The 24,700-nt window shown below is 33.3% G+C and overlaps 5 protein-coding genes across 8 annotated transcripts; 4 read left to right on the top strand and 1 right to left on the bottom strand.

Annotated features, from left to right (window-relative positions):
* Window positions 1–2,422: 2,422 nt before the first annotated feature.
* LOC8279526 (ribokinase) lies at window positions 2,423–7,063 on the top strand. Of its 3 annotated transcripts, none has more exons than XM_015719146.3 (9): window positions 2,423–2,579; window positions 2,673–2,801; window positions 3,196–3,298; window positions 3,634–3,681; window positions 4,608–4,705; window positions 4,822–4,936; window positions 5,102–5,184; window positions 5,683–6,241; window positions 6,512–7,063. In XM_015719146.3, the coding sequence occupies exons 1-9, from the start codon at window positions 2,493–2,495 to the stop codon at window positions 6,568–6,570; spliced, it is 1,281 nt and encodes a 426-aa protein (XP_015574632.1). In that variant the 5' UTR covers window positions 2,423–2,492; the 3' UTR covers window positions 6,571–7,063. The 3 variants fall into 3 exon arrangements, with proteins under 3 accessions (XP_015574632.1, XP_025013085.1, XP_015574633.1); XM_025157317.2 differs by lacking the exon at window positions 2,423–2,579 and adding an exon at window positions 4,187–4,247 and having other exon boundaries at window positions 3,221–3,298; XM_015719147.2 differs by lacking the exon at window positions 2,423–2,579 and adding an exon at window positions 4,187–4,247.
* Window positions 7,064–7,512: 449 nt separating this feature from the next.
* Window positions 7,513–11,109, top strand: LOC107261242 (putative pentatricopeptide repeat-containing protein At3g18840). The gene is made up of 2 exons (XM_015719144.3): window positions 7,513–9,754; window positions 11,014–11,109. Exon 1 carries the CDS (start codon window positions 7,647–7,649, stop codon window positions 9,693–9,695), a length of 2,049 nt encoding a protein of 682 aa, XP_015574630.1. The 5' UTR covers window positions 7,513–7,646; the 3' UTR covers window positions 9,696–9,754; window positions 11,014–11,109.
* On the top strand, window positions 10,197–13,542 carry LOC107261243 (HVA22-like protein k). Its single transcript, XM_015719148.3, has 8 exons — window positions 10,197–10,461; window positions 10,646–10,704; window positions 11,014–11,111; window positions 11,631–11,682; window positions 12,365–12,428; window positions 12,686–12,781; window positions 12,868–12,940; window positions 13,126–13,542. The coding sequence occupies exons 1-8, from the start codon at window positions 10,456–10,458 to the stop codon at window positions 13,215–13,217; spliced, it is 540 nt and encodes a 179-aa protein (XP_015574634.1). The 5' UTR covers window positions 10,197–10,455; the 3' UTR covers window positions 13,218–13,542.
* Window positions 13,543–13,977: 435 nt separating this feature from the next.
* LOC8279527 (arabinosyltransferase RRA3) lies at window positions 13,978–16,799 on the top strand. Its single transcript, XM_002519040.4, has 2 exons — window positions 13,978–14,644; window positions 15,338–16,799. The coding sequence occupies exons 1-2, from the start codon at window positions 14,453–14,455 to the stop codon at window positions 16,454–16,456; spliced, it is 1,311 nt and encodes a 436-aa protein (XP_002519086.1). The 5' UTR covers window positions 13,978–14,452; the 3' UTR covers window positions 16,457–16,799.
* Window positions 16,800–17,711: 912 nt separating this feature from the next.
* LOC8279528 lies at window positions 17,712–21,912 on the bottom strand. 2 transcript variants are annotated; one of them, XM_048373883.1, is made up of 8 exons: window positions 21,812–21,912; window positions 21,030–21,205; window positions 20,856–20,898; window positions 20,568–20,616; window positions 20,347–20,495; window positions 19,664–19,741; window positions 18,728–18,853; window positions 17,712–18,169 (listed from the first exon to the last, which is right to left on the bottom strand). In XM_048373883.1, the coding sequence occupies exons 2-8, from the start codon at window positions 21,110–21,112 to the stop codon at window positions 18,068–18,070; spliced, it is 630 nt and encodes a 209-aa protein (XP_048229840.1). In that variant the 5' UTR covers window positions 21,113–21,205; window positions 21,812–21,912; the 3' UTR covers window positions 17,712–18,067. The 2 variants fall into 2 exon arrangements, with proteins under 2 accessions (XP_048229840.1, XP_048229841.1); XM_048373884.1 differs by having other exon boundaries at window positions 17,712–18,165.
* Window positions 21,913–24,700: the final 2,788 nt, after the last annotated feature.

Below are 24,700 nucleotides of genomic sequence, written 5' to 3'. Positions count from 1 at the left end.
TGCAGTTAAATTTCTAATTATCTTATAATTAAATTTCTCAATTCATATAATTAAAAAATATATATATCTTGGAGGTTTGGGTTTTGGGAGTCAGAAATAGAAGCTTGAGGGAGGGGTATAAGGAAAACAAGTGTCCCCACGTGCATTTAAAGGAGTTAGAAAGCTTAGCGAAACTTAGTCTACTCACGTGCCTTTGAATTCTGGCTGTGAAATAATTGATACAGAAATGCAGCACAAGTGGCAGCAGCAGCGCCTGCAAATTCTCCTGCAAGGTATTTACAACCAACTTTTATATAATTGTCATATTCATCCATCCTTTACCCATGATTTCGGGGTCTTGATTTAGACTGCCTTTATTGTAATTTTTGTCACTATCTTTTTATATGGCTGTAGTATTTCACATTTGAGCCGTAGCTTTTAATTGCAGCATATTTAGAAACCCTTCTCCTTCATTTATAATTTGAATTTTGCATATTATGATCTCATAACAGGATTCATTTGTAATTTATTCTCTCCAAGAACATTGCTTGCCGCAGAACCCAACCCCATAACACAACTCTTTCACTTCATTATTTCAGGTTTGGCAAACAAATGCATGCCATTCCCTTTCAAGTGCCATTGGAGGACTTCTGAAAGGGATGCCTCACTAGGAAAAGACTGCCATATTCGTCAGAGATGGATCATGTGCCTCACAAATCAGGACACCCGATGAATCAGTGTCCTTTTTAACTCCTTCCTTTAACATCAAAGCCTCATAACTTTTCCGACACGTGTCCATTCCATGCCCAACTAAATTCCAAACTGTTAGGGGACATTGTTAAAGCCTACTTCTCCACTTTCTTCTTTTTTCTTTCTCCTTATATTATGGTTTAGAAGGCGAATTAATCCTACACCCAGAGTACACACTCCAACTGTCACTCGAATACTAAAAGGAAAAATGAATTACGAAACATATTTGGATGTTACTGAGTGATACAACAGAATATTATTGGAATTTAGATATAAGTTTTGTAGAATGTTGATTTATTTTGTTGGAGCAGAAAATGTACATTGGGTTCCAATTTCCAAGTAGCTGACAATTAGAAGAAATGTGTGGTGCGGTTGGAAGGTGGAATTGTTAGAATAGACACAATAATGTGAAAATTACAACACTGGGATATAGAATCCAATAAAAATCTTGGATTTTATAGTGACAAAAAAAATATGTGGCCAATCTATAAAAGTAGAAAGGACCAATCCATTTCAATCATTACCATTCCTCAACTGACTTTAGATACAATGAAACAATGCAAAGCTCACTGAACCATCACAACATTCACATTTCTATCCCTGTTTCTTACCATTGAAATTCATGAAATTTATATAATTAAATTAAATTATAACAAAATAACTAGAATTTTCAGATAAATTCTAGATTAATAATTCAATATATTTTAATTTTCTTATTTTATTTTTAATTTTTCTCTCAAATAAATCAAACATAACGGAATACTTAATTAGAAAAAAAAAATAAAGAAATTCATGGACGCATTTTAATTATAATGTCATTACTACTTCACCCGTGCTGTCAGATGAAATTATTAGATAGGATCTGGTCTTGCTATGAATTAATATCAACTAGTCCAAGGTCATATATCACAGAGGATCCCAATTTTCTTGGCAATTTTTTTTTGTCTAGTTTAAATAAATGTCCCGTCAAATCAATTAAATTGATTGTAATTAATATATATTTATTAATTTTAAATAATTATATAAAAATTATCAATTTTCTTTTATTATGAAAAACTATTATCTTGATGAAATTGTACAGTCCAAGCGTGCTGTACCCCATTTGGTTTTGGATAAGTATTCAGCACATGCTTGTGACCATACCATTAAACAATTTCTTGATTCACTTATGGTTGGCCTTAAATTTTAATTTTTGAGCGGATCAATTAAAATTATTTAAAATATATTTTAAAATTTTGACATGCTCATATATTCACACATGGCGCCTCTGAGAAATCGAGTCACCAGCTAATACACCATCTGTAGCACTGAGAAATCAAAACTTATACAAATTAGTGTGAGCTCTGTTGACTTGGTTCATCTATAATTATTCATAAAAGTGGGAGTCGTCATGGATTTAAGATTCGGACTCTGCTTTACAAACATTTTCAAAACAAAATAACATAATAAAGGAGAAAGGCACTCAAACTGAAAATTAATGAATGTATGGATTAATTGGAATTTGAAAGTTAATTTGGAATTGGATAACAAAGAATGATCATTTGGCAGTTTAAGCAAGTACCATTTTATTTCGTGTAAGAATGGGCCATGCTAAAACTTTAAAGTTTGCTTTCAGGTTTCTTTTCAATTGTTTGGGCTTTGCACATTACACCAGCCCATAACGCCAGACAGTGGACAGTAATTCTGTTCTTTTTGTGGCAAGTGCTGATTGCTGAACCAATTTCATAACCCATTTGATTCTGAGATACCAAGGGATTGAAGACATGGAGAGCAGTGTGCAGAGGAGGTTGGATTATATTTCTCGTCATCTTTTACTGCTACCTGAAGTTGATACTCTTGCTTTGTACCCGGTATAATATCTCACTGTTCCTTTGTCTTTTTCAACAATTTAATTTACAGTTGAGTAGTGACACTTGTGAACTGTTTTCTTATTATTGACTAAGGTTTTAGTAAAAGGTGAGGAAATTAAACATAATGAGGAGGCAGACCCAGTTGTTATAGGAGGGATGGTGTTGGATATTCATGCCACTCCTTCAATCCCTCCCTATCCTAGAACCACTACTCCTGGCAAGGTATATATATATATTTGGGTTTTCTTCTATATTCTGTTAAACCTTGTAATCCTCAATGAATGTGCTTGGTTGTGGAAAGAAAGAATCAAAACCCATTAGATATATGTTCTTAGTTGAATTTTGTTCTTAGAATGATCAATGATGTGATAGTGTTCTATATATATAACTACTAGCGGTGCTTCCTTTGCTTTATTATAAGCTTGAATATATGTGCTGTGATCAATGCTTCAGACATTGTATCATGGCCTCAGGGTTGATTTGGCTTGTATGTATCTAAGTGCAATTTGTGTTTGCATCAAAATCGGTAAATGTCATAAATAGTTTATGAAAGATATCTTTCTTTCTTTGTTTAGTCTTTTTTTAGTACTTAGATAAAGGAACTAACTGTATTCAGGTCCAATATGCACTTGGGGGTGTAGCAAGGAATATTGCTGAATGCATGTCGAAACTTGGAACTAAGCCTTACATGATTAGTGCTCTGGGCAATGACATGGCTGGTAATTTAGTTTTTCTTTCTACTTTTTTTCCCTTCCATCTTCTAAGTTGGGAACTCTTTTACAGCATTGCTTTCTACTCTTTACCTTTGTTGGTGGCACATCAGATAATTACAAGGACAATCCATGTAATTAAGCAGAAAATCAGATGAACTTTACTACACTTATTTGAAATAGATTGTCTGCAGAAATCCATTCTGGTTACCAGGTGAATATATTTGGTAAATGGCAATGAACCAGATATAAGGAAATCAATAAGGATCTAAAAGCATATTAGGTTTACAAAGCGGTTAATGCAGCTTCTGGAATTTAGATTTTCTTTTTCTTGCTTGTGATAGGGAACTTGCTTTTGGAGCACTGGAATTCTGCTGGGTTATCCACAGAAGGTAACTCTCGTGTTTTCAACTAAATTCATCAATGGTGACTATAGCTTGTTATATATTTGGTTTCTATTTTGTGCTCCTATGTATGTATCCTAGCCCTGTATATTATATGTTAATGTCTCAATTGGCTTGGCATTTTATAGTAAGAGCCTCATTTATGTTATGATGTTTGGCATGAATAGCCAGCTGGTATGCACCTGTTTTTCCTGTGATTTGAGTCCCAGCAGATATAGGATTTATTTAATTTTAGATCATTGTTATTCCTTGAGTATCTTTGTTAGAAAGATTGCTGGTGAATGTGGTACACTGAGGAATATTCAGTCTGCCTCAAAATCATTTAGAGTTAAACGAAAGAGAGAATATTATGTGCGAGTTAGGAAATTGTAGGTGATGAATCATCTCAAAATGATATTTAAAACTTGGAACTATTTTGCCCTCTCCACTGTTATTTGGAGAGTTTTTCGCTTGGGAGAATATTTTGAGACTTTTAACATATAGCAACTTCCAGATGGAGGGGAGTGGGAGGGTCATCTTGGTGAATAGACAATTTGCCATTCAGTACAGAAACAGTGAGTTTCTTACTTATCTTTTTCTTATATTTTTTTATTTAAAAAAATAAATTAATTCAGTTGTCATTGTAGCTCTAATAAGTGTTGTCATCTCCAGGTTATAACTGATTCAGTGAGGAATAATTATGTGCTTGTAGGCTTTTTCTTTTCTTCACTGTACAGGAAATTAGAAAGCTCCCAAGTTGATAGTTTTGCTATTTTATGGTTTTAAATGAGAGAAAAAGCCTCCCTATTCTTATTGACAGGGATTAAAATTATCAATTATTTGGGAAAAATAGCATATGGAGAGGAAGTTTGGTCCAATTACATGAAAAGTATTTAGTCTTTTCATTCTTTTTGCTTTTTACACCTTTTGGCAAGGCATTCAAAAACATCAAAAGATCAGAACTGCTGTCATATCCAACATATTTGATGCCCATGGCGAGGTGGCTGCTGGTGTTGCTGATGTGGAAGCAGTTGTAAGTTTATTTGAATGGTTTTAGTCAATTTACTTTTTATTTCACTGCTGACCTGCATAGGCCTCGAGGTTCAAGAGTTTCAGGATGTTGATTTTTACATGCTGACCTTGTCCCAGGAAAAGTTCCTGACACCTGAGTGGATTCTGCAATGTAAATGCAAAATTTCTTCTGCTTCAGTCTTGCTGGTTGATGCAAATCTGACTCCTCCTGCTTTAGAAGCTTCGTGTCAAGGTACTTTTAACATGTAAATGAAGCCTCTCTCTCTCTCTTCATTTGTGCACGTATATCTTGTATGATGGATTATGAACTTGATGCTGTTCGTAATCCCTTCCTTCACCCTCCTTTCTTTTTTTGTTTTTGTTTTAATTGGTCAATTAACTTCTGTGTTTTACTCAGTGGCAGCAGAATATAACATCCCAGTTTGGTTTGAGCCCGTTTCAGTAGCAAAATCCACGAGAATTGCCTCAATTGTCAGTGATGTGAGTGCTTTGGTTTCTTCTTTTTTTGTTTTTTGTTCTTTTTCAATTTTTATTTTTTGTACATATCAGGTGATTTTGACGAGTATGTTTGTGGAATACCATTATACATCCATTATTTGTATCCATTGGTCATAAATCTTGCTCAGCTTCCATTTCTGTGGCAAGTTTTCTGTTTAACTTCCAACAGAAGTTGTAGGATTTGAACCTTTTATTTTGAGTATGGCCAATTAAATAAATTTTTGGCATTGCAAAATCATATTAACTTACACATTTCTGCTGGTCAGCTTCTAAATTATTACACAGTGGTTTAAGCTCACTTGATTTGCATTTGATCCTACACATGTCATTCGAATCAGAAGTTAACTTGGTTTTAAGCTCCAAACTGGAATTTAGTGCCTGTACTTACAATCAATAGTTAGAGATTACTTCTTTGAATTAGGAACAATGCCTTGGTTTAACTATTATTATACAACAGTTTAACGGTAGAAATTTCTACAGGTAACTTTTGCCTCACCCAATGAAGATGAGCTTATTGCCATGGCAAATGCTTTGTCTTGTGCAAGTATATTTCATCCTATTGACAGGGATAGCAGCAAAAAGTATTCAACAGAGTCTTTATTCCAAATGTTAAAACCTGCCATCTTGGTTTTGCTAGAGAAGGGTATCAAGACAGTTGCTGTGACTCTTGGTGCTAATGGAGTGTTCTTATGTTCTACTGAGCCAAACTTCACAAGGACTAGGTTGGAGAGAACCAAAAAGTACGGATATAATGGATCGCTATATGATATTATAGAATCAAGCTGTCCTTCAAGTAAATTCTCTGATGCATTGCAGACTCAGGGAAGCTCTCATTTATTAGCTGTACATTTTCCTACCCTTCCTGCGTCAGTTGTAAGGCTTACAGGGGCTGGTGACTGCTTGGTTGGTGGGACACTTGCTTCTCTTTGTTCAGGCTTAGATATTATGCAGAGTATGGCTGTTGGTATTGTAGTTGCCAAAACTGCTGTTGAGACAGAGGGTAATGTGCCTTCAGCATTTAGTTTGGCCTCTATCTCAGGTATGCATATAAGCAGTGTTTTCACCTTTTGAATTTATCACAAATTATCATAAGCCGATAACCAAAATCCATTTAATCTACATAGCCATATAAAAGGTTATCCAGATAATAAATTATGAATAATATTCTGCCCTATTTTTTCAGGTGTCCATTTGTCTTACAGATATTATCTTTATCAACCTAGAGTCCTTTGTGGTTTTCTGGAGAATAGCAGCAACTTACTTTCAACAAGACTGATTTTAGAGCATTATGTGTTTTTGTATTATGCAGATGATGCAAGGCTGGTATACTCTGCTGCCAGAGTGCTATTCCATCAATCAATGCTATAATTTATTCATCATGTAAGTGATGCTGAAAATACAAGTTGAAATGTTGACCTGGTCATGATCTGGGAAATCAAGTGGGATTGGGAGACTCTCGAGATCCAAGTCAAAGTTCTCTTTACACCAATGATTTCTGGTTTCAAGGTGAAAGGTCTGCTCCATCTCCTTCAAGAATTAATAAGAACTGGTGCTTGATTGCTGTAACATGGTTCAGTTTATAGGTTTTTGATTCTAGTAGTTCTCTTTTTGGTACTCTACCAAGAATTCACGGACCAATTTCCTTGGAGGCTCAACTCTGACCTGAGCGGATAAATACAGTGTTCTGTCTCACTTCTCATGAGAGCAGGGAGTGAAGATTTTCTTGTACAGTGGCATTGATGCCATGCCTCACAGTCTTGCAACTGATCAGAAATGTACTCACTGAGAGGCTGAAATTCTGAGGGGGTGTGGGAAATTGCGTTTGGCAAACACTTTTTTCGAGAGAAGATTTTATTTTTGATTTTTTGAGTTTTAAACTGCATTTACAAAAGAATATAACAAAATAAATAAATCAATGCTCTACTCAAAAGTAAATTTAACAAAAACAGCTTATAAAAATTTAAAAATTAATAAATTATTAAATGAAATTTTTTCTAAACCTGCTTCTTTTTATAACGCCGAATAGTTGCTCCGCGGCCGGACCTCTATCACGCCTCAAATATGCGAGGGAAACTTTTCATGGCGGCTGTTGCTATTGACTTTTTTATTCCCCCTCCACTTGGAAACATATTAGTAAGAGATGGAGTAGAAAACTGTCCATCAGGAACTTTGTTCTCTTTCGTGATATTAGGTAAGAGGAAAAAGAACAGTTTGTTCTCTTTCTAATTCTTGACAAAAAGAATAAAAGAAAAAGGAATTTCCACAAGAGAAACGAGATGTCCTTTGTTCCTTTGGGAAACGACATGTTTTATTTGAAAAAACAACTTACCTGATCCTTTTGAAAAGGCATCATGTCGCGCATTTTAAAATGGCTGCATGCTAATACCTCTGCTGCAGTGTCTCGAAACTAGAAAAATTGAATCATATATATAATATGCCTGTAAATGAATTCCCTCAAAGATGGTTTCAGAGTTCAAGTCCACTCCATAAAATCAGGTTGTATATTACCCGTCTTCACCTCCAATAAACTCATTCACTTATACTCCAAACATGGTCTCGCACGAGAAGCACGAAATCTGTTCGATGAAATGCCGGAGAAAAACGTTTTCTCTTGGAATGCTATAATCTCCGCGCACATTAGAACCCATAATTTAACACAAGCAAAGGCTATATTTGACTCTGCTTCTGTTAGAGATTTGGTTACCTATAATTTAATGTTATCGGGTTATGTAAGGGTTGATGGGTGTGAATCATATGCCCTTGATTTGTTTAAAGAAATGCCACGTAACCGTTCTAAGGTTGGAATCGATGAGTTTAGTCTTACAACAATGGTTAAATTGTTCGCTAAGCTATCTATGTTGTGTCACGGAAGGCAGGTACATTCATATATGGTTAAAACAGCTAATGATAAAAGTGGGTTTGCTGTTAGTTCTTTGATTGACATGTATTCAAAATGTGGGTGTTTTAAAGCCGCTCTTGAGGTTTTTAAAGGATGTGAAAGAGTTGTAGATTTGGTTTCGAAGAATGCTATGGTGGCAGCTTGTTGTAGAGAAGGTGAAATGGATTTAGCTTTGAAGCTGTTTTGGAGAGAGAATGAGTTGAATGATACAGTTTCTTGGAATACTTTGATTTCAGGTTATGTTCAAAACGGATACGCGGTAGAATCATTCAAATCATTTGTTCGCATGATGGATAATGGTGTTATGTGGAACGAACATACTTTTGCTAGCCTTTTGAGTGCCTGTTCTGGTTTAAGGAACTTGAAGCTTGGAAAGGAAATCCATGCTTGTGTATTAAAAAATGGGATGGATTCAAATCCTTATATAGAAAGTGGAATTATTGATGTTTATTGCAAGTGTGGGAATGTGAAATATGCCGAATCGATATATTTAGGTAGTAGGATTGGAAGTCCATTTTCAACAAGTTCTATGATTGTGGGGTATTCCTTACAAGGGAATATGGCGGAAGCTCGTAGGCTTTTTGATTCTTTGGAAGAGAAAAATGCTATTGTTTGGACGGCTTTGTTTACTGGGTATGTCAAGTTACAGCACTGTGAAGCTATTTTTGAACTTTTCAGTGAGTTTAGGTCCAAGGAAGCAATGGTTCCTGACAGTTTGATTCTTATCAGTGTGCTTGGAGCCTGTGCATTGGAAGCTGCACTTAGTCCAGGAAAGCAAATTCATGGTTATGTATTTAGAATGGGGATTACAATGGATAAAAAAATGAGCACTGCTATGGTCGATATGTATTCAAAAAGTGGGAGTACAGCATATGCAGAAAAAGTTTTCCAAAATGTTAATGAAAGAGATTCTATCCTTTACAATGTAATGATGGCTGGTTATGCTCATAACGGACATGAGATTGAAGCTATCCAGTTGTTTCAGGAAATGCTGGAGAAAGGAGTCAGACCAAATGTAGTTACTTTTGTTGCGCTTCTATCTGCTTGCCGTCACTGTGGACTGGTAGATTTAGGTGAAAAATTCTTTTATTCCATGACTGAAGAATATAATATACTGCCTGAAATTGATCATTACACATGTATGATTGATCTTTACGGACGGGCTAATCAACTAGAAAAAGCAGTATCACTAATGAACAGAATCCCCATAGAACAACAGGATGCTGTAATCCTGGGGGCATTCTTAAATGGCTGTAGGCTAAATAGGAACGCAGTATTAGCAAAAGAAGCAGAGGAGAAACTGTTAAAGATGGTGGGAGATAATGGCGCACGTTATGTGCAGCTGGCTAATGTTTATGCAGCAGAAGGGGATTGGGTTGAGATGGGAAGAATAAGGAAGCAGATGAGAGAAAAGGAGGCCAAGAAGTTTGCTGGTTGCAGTTGGGTATACCTTGATAACAGAGTTCATATATTTACCTCTGGTGACAGAACTCACAAGAAAGTAAGCTCTATATATTTGATGTTAGCTTGCTTGACTGCAGAACTATATCAAGTTTCTGGGGACACACTGCTGAGAAAGGCAGCATTGTTCTGACTGTTAAACATCCCAAAAGCATATTGTAGAGGATGGATTTCATCAATTATGTTCAGGAGGTAGGTGGAAATTTTATACAAGTCCATTATGACAATGCCGACGGATTTGTTATCCCATTCTTTACCTGCTGTTTCTTGGCGTATCTATTCTGTTAATTTATGGACTGCAAATTCATGAACACAAGCATAAGCGTTTGTTTTTCTTTTCCAAAAAAAAAAAACAAAAAAAACAAAGGCTAAAAAATGTTATAACTAACACTTGTAACTGTTCCGGTTGTTGATCAATGAATCTTTTTAACTTTTGGCAAAAAAGGAAAAAGAAAAAAAAAAGAACTTTATTTTGATATTTCTAAATACTTGAATATTTTAAATATTTTATTAAACAGTAATTATAATTCTCGTTATATTAGTCAAGAAGAAAAACATTAATTGATGAGAAATTTCAATTTTTAAGAATGAATAAATAAAAGATTATTTAATTGACAATTAAAATATATAGAATAATTTATCTCTGATTAGTTCAAATTCATTCCTAAAAAAAAAGATTAAATATTAAACTTGTTTACATGATAATACTAATGCTAATATCTGAAATGTTTTACCCAAACCCACACATGAAACACTGAAACTTACTCAATCCTCTCTACTCAAATACGCTTTTCAGTTTTCTCAAAAACAAAAATAAAAAAAACGCTTTGCATTTATTTTTATTCTACTGTCTTCCTCTTCTCTCTGTAAAATTCGATTCCCAACATTTTTGAATGGAGGTCAGTGTCACAGTATCTCTCTCTCTCTGATTTTTCATTTTCTTTGTCTTTTGGAAAAAAAAAATTCTGATTCTTGTTCGCATGATAATTTTTCTTTTTGGACGTTGGATATTATTTCAAGATTTTTTTCTCTCCTGTTATAATTTGGAGTTTTGAATTGAGATATTTGTATCTGTGTTTGGAGGTTGGATTGCAACTGCTGCTTTCTCCGCTCAATACCAACATTGTTGTCCGTACTGCTTGGTATTATTTGTAATCTGTGCCCTAATCTTTCTCTTTTTATTTAACTATTGTGTTTGGATATGCATATTGGTGCTCCAGTTCAATTCTTTTTCAACTGTTATTTTTAATAAATAAACAAATAACAGTTCGAAAGAAATAAAATCATGCAAAAGAGTTGACATGACTGTACTAGAATTCAATTCGTGTTTGATGTTTGTAAGCTTTTAGGAGACGTGGGACTTGTTGAAACTGTTCTATAATTTGAGAAAAACATGATGAGTCAGTATCTGGTTATGGATGCACTGCTGATGAAAAAGCTTATATATGCAGCTGCACCGCGGGGGTTGTTTTACCTGTGTACTCGACTTTCAAGGCTATCGAGAACAGAGATTTGATTGACCAACAAAAATGGCTTCTCTATTGGGCTGGTTAGTTAGCATTTCTCTTGCTTGTCTGCTTAAATATCCTATTACAATTAATACAGTTTCTCGTTGTTACTATGTTATTGACTTTCAACATTTCGGGGCATGAGCCTTTTTCGCCCTTCCATTTTACCTAGAAAGATATATAGATTTGAGCTATGTTTTTACAATTAGTTGTGTGAGATTGGAAAGCTGCAAAACTGTTTTAGATTGGCTTTTATGAATACATGTGCATTTATTGTTAGGAGGACAAGATGGAGGGCGGGGAGTTTTGCATGCCTTGTATCATTCCATGCTTCTCTATAGCTTCATAGGCTTTCAGTTGCATAATGTTAATTCACTCGTGCCCCTTTCTTCATACGAGTGTGCATCTGCATGTGTTTTGGCATTGAGTAAATCTTCTTGATTGATCATCGTATTGGAACCTCATTAACCATATTTTCGGCAAATAAATGATACTTATGTTTTTCTTACAATTCTCAATTTTCTTTGCACTGACTAGCTGAGTGTTTATGTTATCTGCAGCTTATGGAACCTTCAGTGTTGCAGAAGTGTTTGCAGATAAAGTACTGTCCTGGTATGGTATATGCCCTTTCTTTTTCATTCTTTTAGGAGATAAAGGTTTCCACTGACTTTGAAATCACACTTTGGGATAACTAGCTCATGTCCTTTAATCTGTAAACAATTAATCTGGCGATTAGGCATAAGTTAAAATAATAGCTTGTTTTCTATTTTTTCACTGTTCGTATGTTATCATCTGTTAAAATGCCAAGTTATACTTCCTATATCTAACTTTTTTTCTGATTTCTATGTTATTTGATTACTATTTACTAGATTAGTATGGGATGTCTTAAGTGCCATTTCCTTATTATCTTCCATCTGATTATGCGTGATGGCATGATAATTGCGTCGAATTTGCTGGAAAAGCCAAAAGATAAATACATCCATAAGAAACAAAACCTTTTTAATCATCGGTAGCAGAGAATAAAATTCAATGGTAGTGCTAAGAAATAGAGGTTCTGATTTGCTAATTGGTCGTCTTTGATGAAATATTCAAGCCTACAGTAGGCTTGTAAGGTTGCTGATTGTTTACTTGCATGTCCATCGAGTTACTGATTATTGACTGGCATGTGGACTGAGTGTTGTTAATCTATTACTGTCAATAGTACTCTTTCCTCTTTCTGATGAAACATTTCTTTTACTTTTTTCTTTAACGAAACATCATAGTTTAAGGAAGCTTCTTTGTTTTGCTTTATCAGGTTTCCTCTTTACTATCATGTGAAGTTTGCCTTTCTTGTTTGGTTACAGCTTCCGTCAGTCAATGTAAGCTTCTATGTTATGAATTTGCTTTTCCCCTGTTATTAATCCTTGTGTTTTGCATTTCAATTATTGAGGGTTGGCAGAATTTGCATCCTGCATGAAATTGACATGTTTACTGAGTATACCAGTAGAATATCTGTATTAAAAACTTAATCAAACAGGATCCTGTTGACCATTAGTCTTGGATGGTATTACCATCTGCAAAAAGAAGTAGGAAAAAAATTAAAATTAAGCTAGCTGAGCTACCCACTGGATAACAGGGAGCCAGGCAGTTGTACATGAGCCATCTACGGCCATTTCTATTGAGGCATCAAGCTAGATTGGATCAAGTTACAGGGCTTGTATATCGTGAAATGGTAAGAACTTGACTTGACGCAAATGTAATTACTTCACCCATCAGATTTGCATTTGAGATTGTATGATAGAACTAATGAATATGCAGGATAAGTTTGTGATTACACATCAAGCAGAATTCAAGTTTGTAAAGGCACTTTTCCTGAAAGTTCTAGCATCAGGTATGGATTTGGGGAAATCCGTTTCCCCACATAAATGCCTTTAATTTATTAAAAACTTAATTTCAGATCTGTACTGCGTTCGTAAATGAATTTGAAACATCATGGTAGCTCAATTCACATATATTAAGAACTGATATGGTTTCCTGCAACCTGTTATAATTTTTTTATTCTGTATTTCTGGTCAGTGCACCATATGGTTCAGCATCCTGCTGATCAAGGGCGAAGACCAGCAAATAATTCTGTTGAAGGCTCGCCAGTTATACGGGACTCAGAATAGCATTGTGGAGATTAGGTCATTCTTCATGATCAGTAACTAGCTTAGTGTCTACATATTTCATTGATTATTAATCCTATCTTAGACGTGCTTAAAAAAAGGAAGAAGAAGAAGATGTTGAGCTCTTAGTTGCTTGAGGGATAAGCAGATGAGAAGCTTCAGGCTTCAGCTGTAACCATTTACCTGTGTAAAGTTAGAAAGAGAAGCTAGAATTATGATCTGGAATTGCAAAATTATGAGGATTAAGTGGACTTGTATAGCTCTTCAAGCATATTGCGGTCTCATGGAGATGGAATGGTAATATAGAAGTTGAGGGATTTATTTGCAATTATCTATAGTTGAAGTTACAAGTTGTTGGAAATTTATAAGAGCTTGAAGTGGTAAAAAAAAAACAAGGGTAGTTGATTTATTTTAAGTTAATTGTTAATGCGTATAACAAAAGAATAGGCGAAAATGTATTATAACTTTATCTTGCAATTAAATCAGAAGAATAATAATTTTGAACTATTTGATGACTGTCTGTCATCACATTCTTAACCAATATCTAATGGTAAATGTTACTTTTACAATATATAACTTGTGGGGATATGTTGACTTTATTTAATTCCTTTATTGAGCTTCTTTCTTTCCTTTTAGTATTAGGTGAACTAAATTTTTTTATTTTACTGGAAACTGGCCTTGTTTTATCAATTAGTAGTTCTAATTCAATTATCTTTTTGTCTGTGCTTTGAACGGTTGGGATTATTATAAATTTAATATCTAAATGAAATGTATAATTGACTATATGCCATAAAAGATTAGAATTTTTTTTGTTAATTTATTATTAATTATACTGAAAGACACTAATATTAAAAATAAAGACACTAATATTAGTTAAAAAAACTTTTAGGTGAAATCATTTAACTGTTTGTTTGCATGTCCTTAACAATCAGGAACCACCGAAAGAGAAAACAGTGTTAGGACCAAGTCAATAATTAAGTAAGGACCAGATGCCTTATTATTTATTTTTTTGGGAAGGGATCAGTAGATGCCTAATTAATTAATTAAATAAAAAGCCACCATTTAATCTCCAATGCTGCTTCTTCCTATTTACAAAACTGAAGCAGCCAACTTGAGAGTCAACACAGGAATATATACATTGTTATGTATCAGTATCCCAAGAAAACATGAGTTTCTTTATCTGTAATTGATAAAGAAAGAAAGAAATCAAAATACAATATTTGGGCTAAAGAAGAAAGATGATTGGACGCAGAGAAGGAGCTTTAATGAGAAACAGCAACAGCTCGCAGTCACTTCGCAAATCAAGAATCGCAATTGCCATTGCAATTGGAATATTACTTGGATGTGTTTTCGCTTTCTTTTTCCCTAACGGTATTTTCACTTCCCATCCTCACTTTAATTCTCGCCATCTCTCCAACTCTATTAACCAGGTAAATCCCATTTCTTTCATTCTTTTCCTATTAGGTTTTGTTTCTTTGGTTGAATTGTAATGACCCAGAATTTTAATTTCCATCGTCTTTTAAATTGTGATTTGTGTTTTGTGTTGTGAGTTCATCATTATTATTAGTAGCAGTAGTAGTAGTAATGTGATCTGTGGAGATTTGTTTATAACTTTGCTAATTGTGTCTTCAATCCATTCATTTTAGTTACTCCATCGTTTTCAGCATCAGATATAATAATTTTAATAGTATGCAAGAATTCAGTCTTTTTGGCTAACTTTTTCATTTCTGAAAAGTATGTAAATTTTTCAAAATAAATTCTATCAACACATTCTAGTATTGTTTGGACTAATTCCTTTGCAAAATTGAATCCTTGGGTATTATGTCACTTGTTGTATGATTTTATTTCTTCCAAAATATCTTCTTCTAAGTCAAAAGAATTTAACTCTAGCTTTATGATCTTTCCAAACAAAGAATTGACTAAATAGAATTTAATTCAATTAAATTCTTGCATATTTAGATTTTCAAAATACTATGATAGGTTGCTTTGGAAGAAACGAAACCATTTTCGTCATAAAGATATACTGTAGAATTATTTCAAATTGAAGTTTTTAATCAAAATTAATTGAATTCTAGCATCATTTCAAACATGTGGATTTATGTTTTATGGTTATTTGCTATTAGGTTGTATCGACATCATCATGTGAATCATCTGAGAAGCTAAACGTGTTGAGAAAAGAGTTTGCAGCAGCATCAGAGAAAAATGCTGAACTAAAGAAACAGGTTAAGGAGCTCACTGAAAAGCTTAGATTTGCTGAAAGGGGTAAAGGTCAAGCACAAGAGCAAGTAGCTGTGTTGGGTGACCAGCATAAAGCTGGACCTTTTGGGACTGTTAAGGGTTTGAGAACAAACCCAACAGTTGTCCAAGATGTATCAGTAAACCCGAGATTAGCACAAATATTAGAGGAAGTTGCGGTTCAGAGAGAAATTATAGTTGCTTTAGCTAATTCAAATGTGAAGGAAATGTTGGAGATTTGGTTTAATAGCATCAAGAAAGTTGGTATACCCAATTATTTGGTTGTTGCATTGGATGATGAGATTGCTGATTTTTGCGAATCAAATGATGTTCCAGTGTATAAGAGAGACCCAGATGAGGGAATCGATTCCATAGGAAAGACTGGTGGCAACCATGCTGTTTCAGGATTGAAATTTCATATCTTGAGGGAGTTCTTGCAGCTGGGATATAGTGTTCTTCTCTCAGATGTTGATATCGTGTATTTGCAAAACCCTTTTGATTACCTTTATCGGGATTCAGATGTGGAGTCTATGACTGATGGGCACAACAATTTAACAGCCTATGGTTATGATGATGTCTTTGATGAGCCTGCTATGGGTTGGGCTCGATATGCTCATACGATGAGGATATGGGTCTTCAACTCCGGCTTTTTCTATATTAGGCCAACAATTCCTTCGATCGAGCTGTTGGATCGTGTAGCCAATCGGCTTGCTCATGAGAAGGTTTGGGATCAGGCTGTTTTCAACGAGGAACTCTTTTACCCTTCGCATCCTGGGTATGATGGACTTTATGCTTCTAGGAGAACTATGGATTTCTATCTCTTCATGAACAGCAAAGTCCTCTTCAAGACTGTGAGGAAAGATGCTAACTTGAGCAAGCTTAAGCCTGTAATCATTCATGTAAATTACCATCCTGATAAACTTCCAAGAATGAAAGCAATTGTAGAGTTGTATATTAATGGCAAGCAAGATGCGCTGAAACCTTTCCCTGATGGATCAGACTGGTAAATTTGTTCTTGCTTATTTGATGATGGCCTCCAGTTTTCCTGCTTAATTGCTTCAAACATGACATGGACCTGTAGTGAATGATCCAAAAAATATGATAAGACCAAAGGGAATTGACGCATTGTGAGACAAATTTGAGTTATGTCACGAAACGACCTCTATCAAATTCTGATGTCAAAAATTTTGCTTTTCTCTAAAGACAGATTTTATGTATTATTTCAGTTTGTATTTTAGTATTATTTACTAGTCATATTTGCAATTCGATGTTTTTAACAGAAGCCTTTCTTTGTTTTCTGGTGCAAAGACAATGGTGCTTTCTGGTAATGGCATTACAGAGGATTACTAATTGTTGTAATGGCATTACAGAGGATTACTAATTGTTGTAATGGCAATACTAAGGGAGAACATTCTTTATGGCATGTAAAGAAATGCAAGCACAACTTGAAGTAGCATCCTATGTTAGCCCTTGCTGAACATGAATGAAAGTTTGGTTTATGGTCTTGAACCTTACATTGAAAGAACTGGTATAACTAAATAAACAAGACCATATTGCAATTTACAGGCCATTTATACTTTGAAGAGTGATGTTTACTGGTTCAGACTCTTGTTGCCATTTGTTTCTATAAAACAAAGCGGAAAGAAAAATGGTCTCAACTCTCGATCAGAGTACCCGATCAGATATGCGTGCAACAGCTCACGTTATCAATCATACAGTGCTCAGACCTGATCCCCAACCAAGACCTATTAAATAAGTTTTGGACTCCTCAGAAAAGAAAAGAGCGATGAAGGAAGCAAAGCTAAGACCGAAAGACAGACTAACAAGTACCAAGAAACAACAATCGGCTCATCAAAAGTATCATAGATCTCTAAAGAAGAGGATTGAAGAATCTAATTTTGAAAGGGACTACTCAAATTAACTTTAGCAGCGGCTGTTATTTGAATATAAATCTGTAAACGTCATAATTTAAGTTGGAGCAATTACAACCGTTCTTTTGTATGTAATCAGACTTGGCCATCAGTTCACAGCAAATAAGCAAACTTAAGGAAACAGCACGCGCCCTTTTCCGGGACTATTTTGAATATATTTGCAGATCCGTAGATGGGTTGTGATGTAATGAAGGTTTCCATTTTTAGTGCAAATGGCATTAGCAAATAAGCTAGTCATAGCTTCACATCTTTATGCTATCCTGAAAGCTTCTGGACAGAAGCTCCAGTGCTTCAGTGCTATATCTAATTGTCTAAACATAACGCCAGTGTAACCATGTAAGCTCAAAACAGATGTCACAAGACAGTGCTCCAAAATTATTAAGATTAGCATAAAATTGCATTGCTTTACACCATTAAATTGAAGTAGTTTGATTGACTAAAACTTCAAGCATGTAGGTAAGGAAGTCTAAAGCCTAAGGCCTCATAAATATTAAATTAAAAAAAAAATCCTAATCTGCAGAAAATGTTCTGTTTCTTGCTTCTGTTAATGAATCTTCTATATACTTGGCCTCAGTGTTGATCTTAATTGCTTGCTTCAGAATTTAGCAGGAGTTGACGTCTATCTTCAAAATGCAGTAATAAAATCTCTATAGTAACCTGGTCAGCGGTTATAATATTGTTTTCCACTTAAATTGATTGTTCACTGCTTTCGCTCTCAGTATCAACTTCAGGTTCTATGGGTTTAAGATCGCTCACTGCATCTGGCCCATGTATCGCTTCAATCTCTGCCTGTTTCATCAACAAATCAGATTCTTGTAGTAGTAGCTTTCTTTTCCGTTGTATATTAAGCAGGTGAAATAAAGAACCAAATAAGCTTTCAGACTACGTCATTGTGGGTTCTTGAGATCCACACAGTAATTCTCACGATGATAAGAAAAATCTGGCTGCTCTTATCCCTCAGTTTTAAGAATAAAGAAAAGTTTCCACCCAATTTATTTGAACTCTCTAGAGTTTGAAATGAACTCGGTGATAAAAGAATATTTAGAAAAAATAAATCAAATATTCAACTTAGAGAGAAATGAGGACAGTGCCGCTTATCGGTGTTTCGTATTTCATGTTCAATATCCTGGGATTTCAAGAATTAGTCTACTTATGTTAATGAAGAGAAAGATAACACCCTAGTCCCAGAGTAACTGTAATTAAATGGAATACTAAGTTTACCTCATAGGTTAAGATATGCGAGGTAAAAGAATAATTGAACATCCAAACTAAAAATTTGAAATGCAATGATCATTTGGACCAAAAAGAAAACAAGTATATGGTCAGAGAGGGGTTTAGACAGTGCACCTTTATGGTTTTATTTTCCTTCTCAAGTCTGAGACACTTGTCAGCAAGTCTCCGTATTTTTTTTGTGAGCCTAGTACTCTTAGATTTCAGCACTGCCAATTCTGCTTTCAGTTCTTCATATTCTTCCTGAACGGAAAAGCAATGTACAGTCAGATATTACAAAATAGATATAAGTAAAATTAAATAAGGATTTTTTACATGAGATACCACCATTCAAGCATGTAGTCGAAATTTTTGATCTAGAAGAGAAAGTAATTCTCAAAAATTTCTTCAAAAAACATGTAAATATATTAGAACAGAGGTAGAGACTTTTATATTCTTGCCATCCTTCCAAAAGGGTTCTACTGTAAACATCATATAAAGAGTTGCATTAATAGTACCAGTTGTACAAAGAAAACAGTTTCACTCGAGCTAAAGTTAGAATGTACAATCAGTTTCCCATGATTTCCTGCTTTTAACTGCAGGTCATTTCTTGGATTGCATTCCGTTCCAAGGAGTCAGAAGACTTCACTGTTGCCAATCCTTTCAAACGATTAACATAACTTAAAACACAATAATTTGCCAATTCAACAGAAAGAAATTTTATTCCCTTAATTTTCTGATCCGTCATTACAATTGTTTTTTATAGATAAAAAAAAAAAAAGATCTCGTGAATAGGAAGAATAATAAGTAGGAGAGAGGCAAGCAGTTTTTGCTAGGAACATGAAAAAACGCTACTTATCATTTAATCCCAAATGTATAAGTTTGTCAGAAACTTGGAAAAAGATGAGCAGAAATGAAAATACCATGTTGTGTTTGTCCAACTGTTAAGTAAAGAAATATTCAATAATCACATACAACAGATTGGGATATAAAATAATGAAAGTTTAAGCGAGACTGAATAGAAGTAATTGCCCATATGAATGCATGTATCCATACAAAACGAAATATATGTACCTGTTCATGTAAACTTGATTCATTGACCGATTCTTTATCAAACTGTTTCCTCCTCCCCCTTTCAGGTTCACGCTCTTCCTGTCAGAACAACATATAGAGGTCAGCTAAGGACCTGAATTCAATGTGGAGTGGCATATGTATTATATTAATATATCGTCAGTCAGCTGCATGTCAAATTTTTAAACAATGACAACTTCTGATCACAAAAATACAGACATGGACAATGTGGCACTTTTTGCTGATCTCCTATGGAAATATCTAAGCAAATTAAGAGAATGCTCACTTAAGTTTACCAACCCGAGATAGAAGGTTTTTCTGAGGCAAGCATGGTCATTGATATAATTTTTGTTTCTTTTGTAAAGGAACCATAAGAACAATTAATATTACAATAAATTTCAACAAAACTTGAATATGGAAATATGATTAGTTAACTTTTTGGATTTTAGTTTGAGCTAAAACGGCTTCCATTCACATCAAATCTTCTACCAGAGGAACATGACGGGGTAGAAAGTCTAGATCTTTGCAGGTAACTTCAAACTAGATAAATCTATGATAGTAATGGATAACATAGAGAAAATACAGTAATTGTAAAGTGTAGTTTCCATGCCAAGTCCATCTTTCAAGGCTAACTGCCCACACAACCATCGACTAGAAATGATGCACCAAATGCGCAAAGATCTCACCTTCATGAATGCTGTTGCAACATCAGATGCATTTTGCTTTATCTCCAAATTGAGAGTTGTTTCAGGCACTTCAAATAAAGTATGTGGTGCTTTAATATCTAGATTTGTACTATGCTGCTGGATGGTGATATTGTTTTTTGTAGCGGCACCTGCGTGGTTTTAGAAGTAAAGTAAGCAAGTGTATGCGATGAAAACAAAACCTTTTTAACTTCAAAACATACCATCTGCGTTGATCTGAGAGAATCTTTGTCTCTTAATTGTATAGAATTCCTGAACAAAAAATCTCGAACAATATTAGCAATATTTTCAAATTTCAACACCTTTTCCTAATGTCTAGTTGCTTTATAAAAATAAATAGCAATTCCTCCTGTCGCTCAAGATACTGATTTTGTGGTCAACACAACCAGCCAAAACCAGTACCAATAACAGGCCTTTGAGTAATGATGAAGCAGTTCATAACCTTGGACTTTCATATTTTAAACGACATTAAATTAATTACAGTTACATACTTGGGCAGTGTCGTCCAGAGAACCCTTAGTTCCAAATGCAGCACTATGCACATACAGAAAAAAAAGAAAAAAAAGAAAAGGGGAATGATCAAAATAAAGCCTAAAAAGTTATCAAGTAGTAATCAAGTAGTACAAAATACAATAATGATCGAGAAATATAAATATGTCAAGTACCTTTTTGAAGCACCCTGAGCAAAACTTCCTTTACCTAAAATTATCTTCCCACTTCTGCTCGACTCATTTGCTGGAAACCCCATTTTGTCTGAATTATTGATGCAATTTCTCAATTTATTCAAGTCCTTGTCCTTGGAAAGCTTAGCTTCTTTTTTTTGAATTGTCAATTTGGTATCCTGTCAACATATACATGGAAAATTGAGACCGTATACGACTATTAACTTGTATTTAGACTGACATTAGCTGCACACGATTTTGTATAAATAAAAAGGGGGTCCAACTGTCACTAATGAATACTAGTAATGAATGATTAAGAAAATCTGTAGAAATCATGGCCTCCATAAGGGGTAGGTGATGCCACCCAACCATAACTAGGTACTTGCGAGGCGCCTTTCATAGTTGTGGAATTGAGATTCCCTCCCTGTTTTCCAAAATTTATTTGTCCTTATTCTAAAAACTTATAAGTTAATATTTGATTTCAATTCAACTTATCTAGTTAGTTTACAACAATGAGCATATTGTGTATTTCCATTTTGTGATTAAATGATAATACCGAACAAGGAATTCAATCTAAGAAGCTTGAATCTTATGAAAATAGATAGAAGTCATGATATCTTGGAAAATTATTTTAACAACAAATGAGGGGTATGATTAAACTCGAAAAAAGAAGAAGAATCAAACGGATAAAATTATCTACCAGATAAATATTCTTCTTAGTAACATGAAAATAATAAAATTCAAGAAATAGGGAGCATTTGCATATAACAGAGAGAAAGAGAGACCTGACTAAAAAAGTTGAGCTGGAAGACTTATCAGGAGTCCTGAATTCCCAAGAATTCATCTTTTTATCTCAAGGTTCAGCTTAGCAGCATAAAATAAACCCACCCCCCCCCCCCCCCCCCCCGAAAAAGAAACAATTTGATTTTCAACTTCTTTGATTTATAATTTCTGAAACACAAAAAAAAAAAGATCAATAAATGAAAAAACCTATATATCAAAACCAGCTTCACAATTAATTGACTTAACAATAATTTCGAAATGCTACTAGCATAAATACACAAGTCAAAAAGTATCCACTAAAAAGAACTTATTAACCAATAGAGTTTTCGTTCTTATTTCACCCTTAAAAACAAAGCTTTCTTCCATAAATTCAAACTCACCAAATTCACATAGCATAGCGTTCTCTAATTAAGAATTGATCAAATCTCGAATTTCACTATCTACACCGTACATCATTAAGGTCCTTAATCAGAAACAGTTAAAACAGCAACAATAACAGAAACTTTAAGGCTATCTGTACCCTCTTCAAAGTTATTTGAGAGGACATAAAATTTAAAATAAGACAGCAACCTTGCACAAACGAAGAGAGGAAAAAAATAAATAGAGAAAAGAAAACACATAAACACAAAAGTTATTTCTATCATTAAATTGAAAAATGATTTGCAAGAACAACGTTATAATGTTACGAATCGCATAAATCAATAAGAGAGAAAGAGAGAGAGAGAGAGACCTGAGGAAGAGCGCGCGAAAGGAAGTTCCGTGAGAATACAAAAAGCGGAATTTTGAACCTATATAGTGTTATCTACTGACGGTTCTGATTATCCAGTGACTAAATCTACGGTTCACAAACTATTATTCACGTTACTCCTATTTTATTCAGGATAAGATGGTCAAGAAATTAATTGTTTATTGAGATCCTTTCTGAAAATTAATAATAGAAGTAGTTTTATATTTATCGGGCTCAATTGTTCGTATAAGCTTAAATTGAGAGGATTCGAAATTATAATTTAAATATTATAAAATATGTATTTATTATCAAATTAAATTTGTAAACTTATAGTTGTAAAATTTAAGATATTTTTATTATTTAAGTTTTTATTATTGCACTAAAAATATAATATGTGTGTATTAAATCAAAAAAAAATTAAATTTGAATAAGATAATTCATTCATTATTTATATAGCTCCATCACTGGATATAATATTAAAATTTATTTAGAATGTTACGATGATAATTCTAATTGTTATGAAATATACAGTTATATAAGTATTTCTAGCATATTTTATATTTTTGTAGTTATAATATATATTTATCTTACCATGGGATTATCGTTTAGAATGTCAATATAATGTTTAACATCTTTATTAATTGACAAAAAATGTTTTCAGGGAAGGAATATATGCAATAAATACATTTCAAATTATAATTTTCAAAGTCATAAGTTTGTTGCATATATGTCATTTTTTTTTTTGTAATAAAAAAATACAGTACTCTTGTATGTTTTAAATTTTTTCTTTTTTTTTTTTGTCGAAAAAAAAATGATAAATTCTAAACATTATATATTTAGAGTCATGAACACATTCAAAATAAGATTTGCGCTGGGCTCGGTTTAGCATGATATTTTCAGAAAAGCCTGTAATTATATATTGTAAATAATTTTCAATTTGAAAATTAGACATCCATTATATATTCTGATAATAAATTCAAATTAATTATTAACCTTGATTTTTTTGTCAAATAATTAGAATTAGAGATTTGGAAAATTTAGTTATAATTTTTTTAAATAAATAATATATATATATATTTGAATTCACACAATTTCTTTTTTTATTATTGTCGTAGGAATTCACGCAACGTTAGAATTTTTTATTGATAATTTCACTAGATTTCAATAATACATACTAGATTTGATAACAAGTGCAAAATATATAATTTTTTTTAACAATTAAATCTATTATATTTTAATACTCTCTAACTTTTTATAAAATCTAAAGATAAAAGAAAAGTAAAATAATAGTTTTATTTTTATTTTATTATATTAGTATGTCGACAAACGTATTTATAATATACACAATTTATTTTTAGATTAATTAAGCACATTTAGTTATAAATATTCACAAATAGAAATGAGTCTACGTTGTTACGCTTATAATAAATTTAATTTATATACTGTGTAAATAAATAATAATAATAGTAATAATAATGATAAAAAGTATTATTTCCATTAACGAGTCTAGTTGTGACTCACGTCTCAATGCTGACATGGCAAGTTCCAATTCGATTTGAAATAATAAAAGATATTGACTCAAAGTATCCAGATTGGAAAAGAATACTATATCAATTTTCTAAGCATACAAACATGTGGGAAGATCCCTGTTTTGTTGCAACTTGTACATACGGCCAAAAGGCACACCAAATAATTTTAACAAAATACTTTTATTTATTGCAAAAATCAAGCCCAAAACTATATTACACGCAAAGACAAAACACAAAATTTTCTATATACAAAGTAGTTTAAACTCTAATTCATGTTCTGAATTTATTTTAAGAAAACTATAGCTAATTGTTAGTATTACAATATCAATTGCTATGAAATTGATTTTCTTGTGTAAAAGATACTCAGGTTTTTGTAATTAATTATAACTTTGAAATAAAATAACATATATAACCAAAATTCAAGCTGAATGTTTAATATTAGGATTTTCAGTAGACTTAAATAGTTTTATTTATGAAAATTATGGAAGTCTCGATTTCAAATTTTAAATTATTATTTATTAAAATTAATAATAGTTTTATTATTTTGTACTTTTAAGTAGTAATGTAACAGACTATCTAAGCTTCCAAAAGATGGCAGAATTAACTTGAAATATATTATACCTGATATCAAGTTC

Source organism: Ricinus communis, chromosome 5, assembly GCF_019578655.1.
Source record: "Ricinus communis isolate WT05 ecotype wild-type chromosome 5, ASM1957865v1, whole genome shotgun sequence".
NCBI classification, from domain to species: domain Eukaryota; kingdom Viridiplantae; phylum Streptophyta; class Magnoliopsida; order Malpighiales; family Euphorbiaceae; genus Ricinus; species Ricinus communis.
The sequence above is the reverse complement of the archived record's forward strand: the minus strand, read 5'-3'. Positions and strand labels throughout refer to the sequence as shown.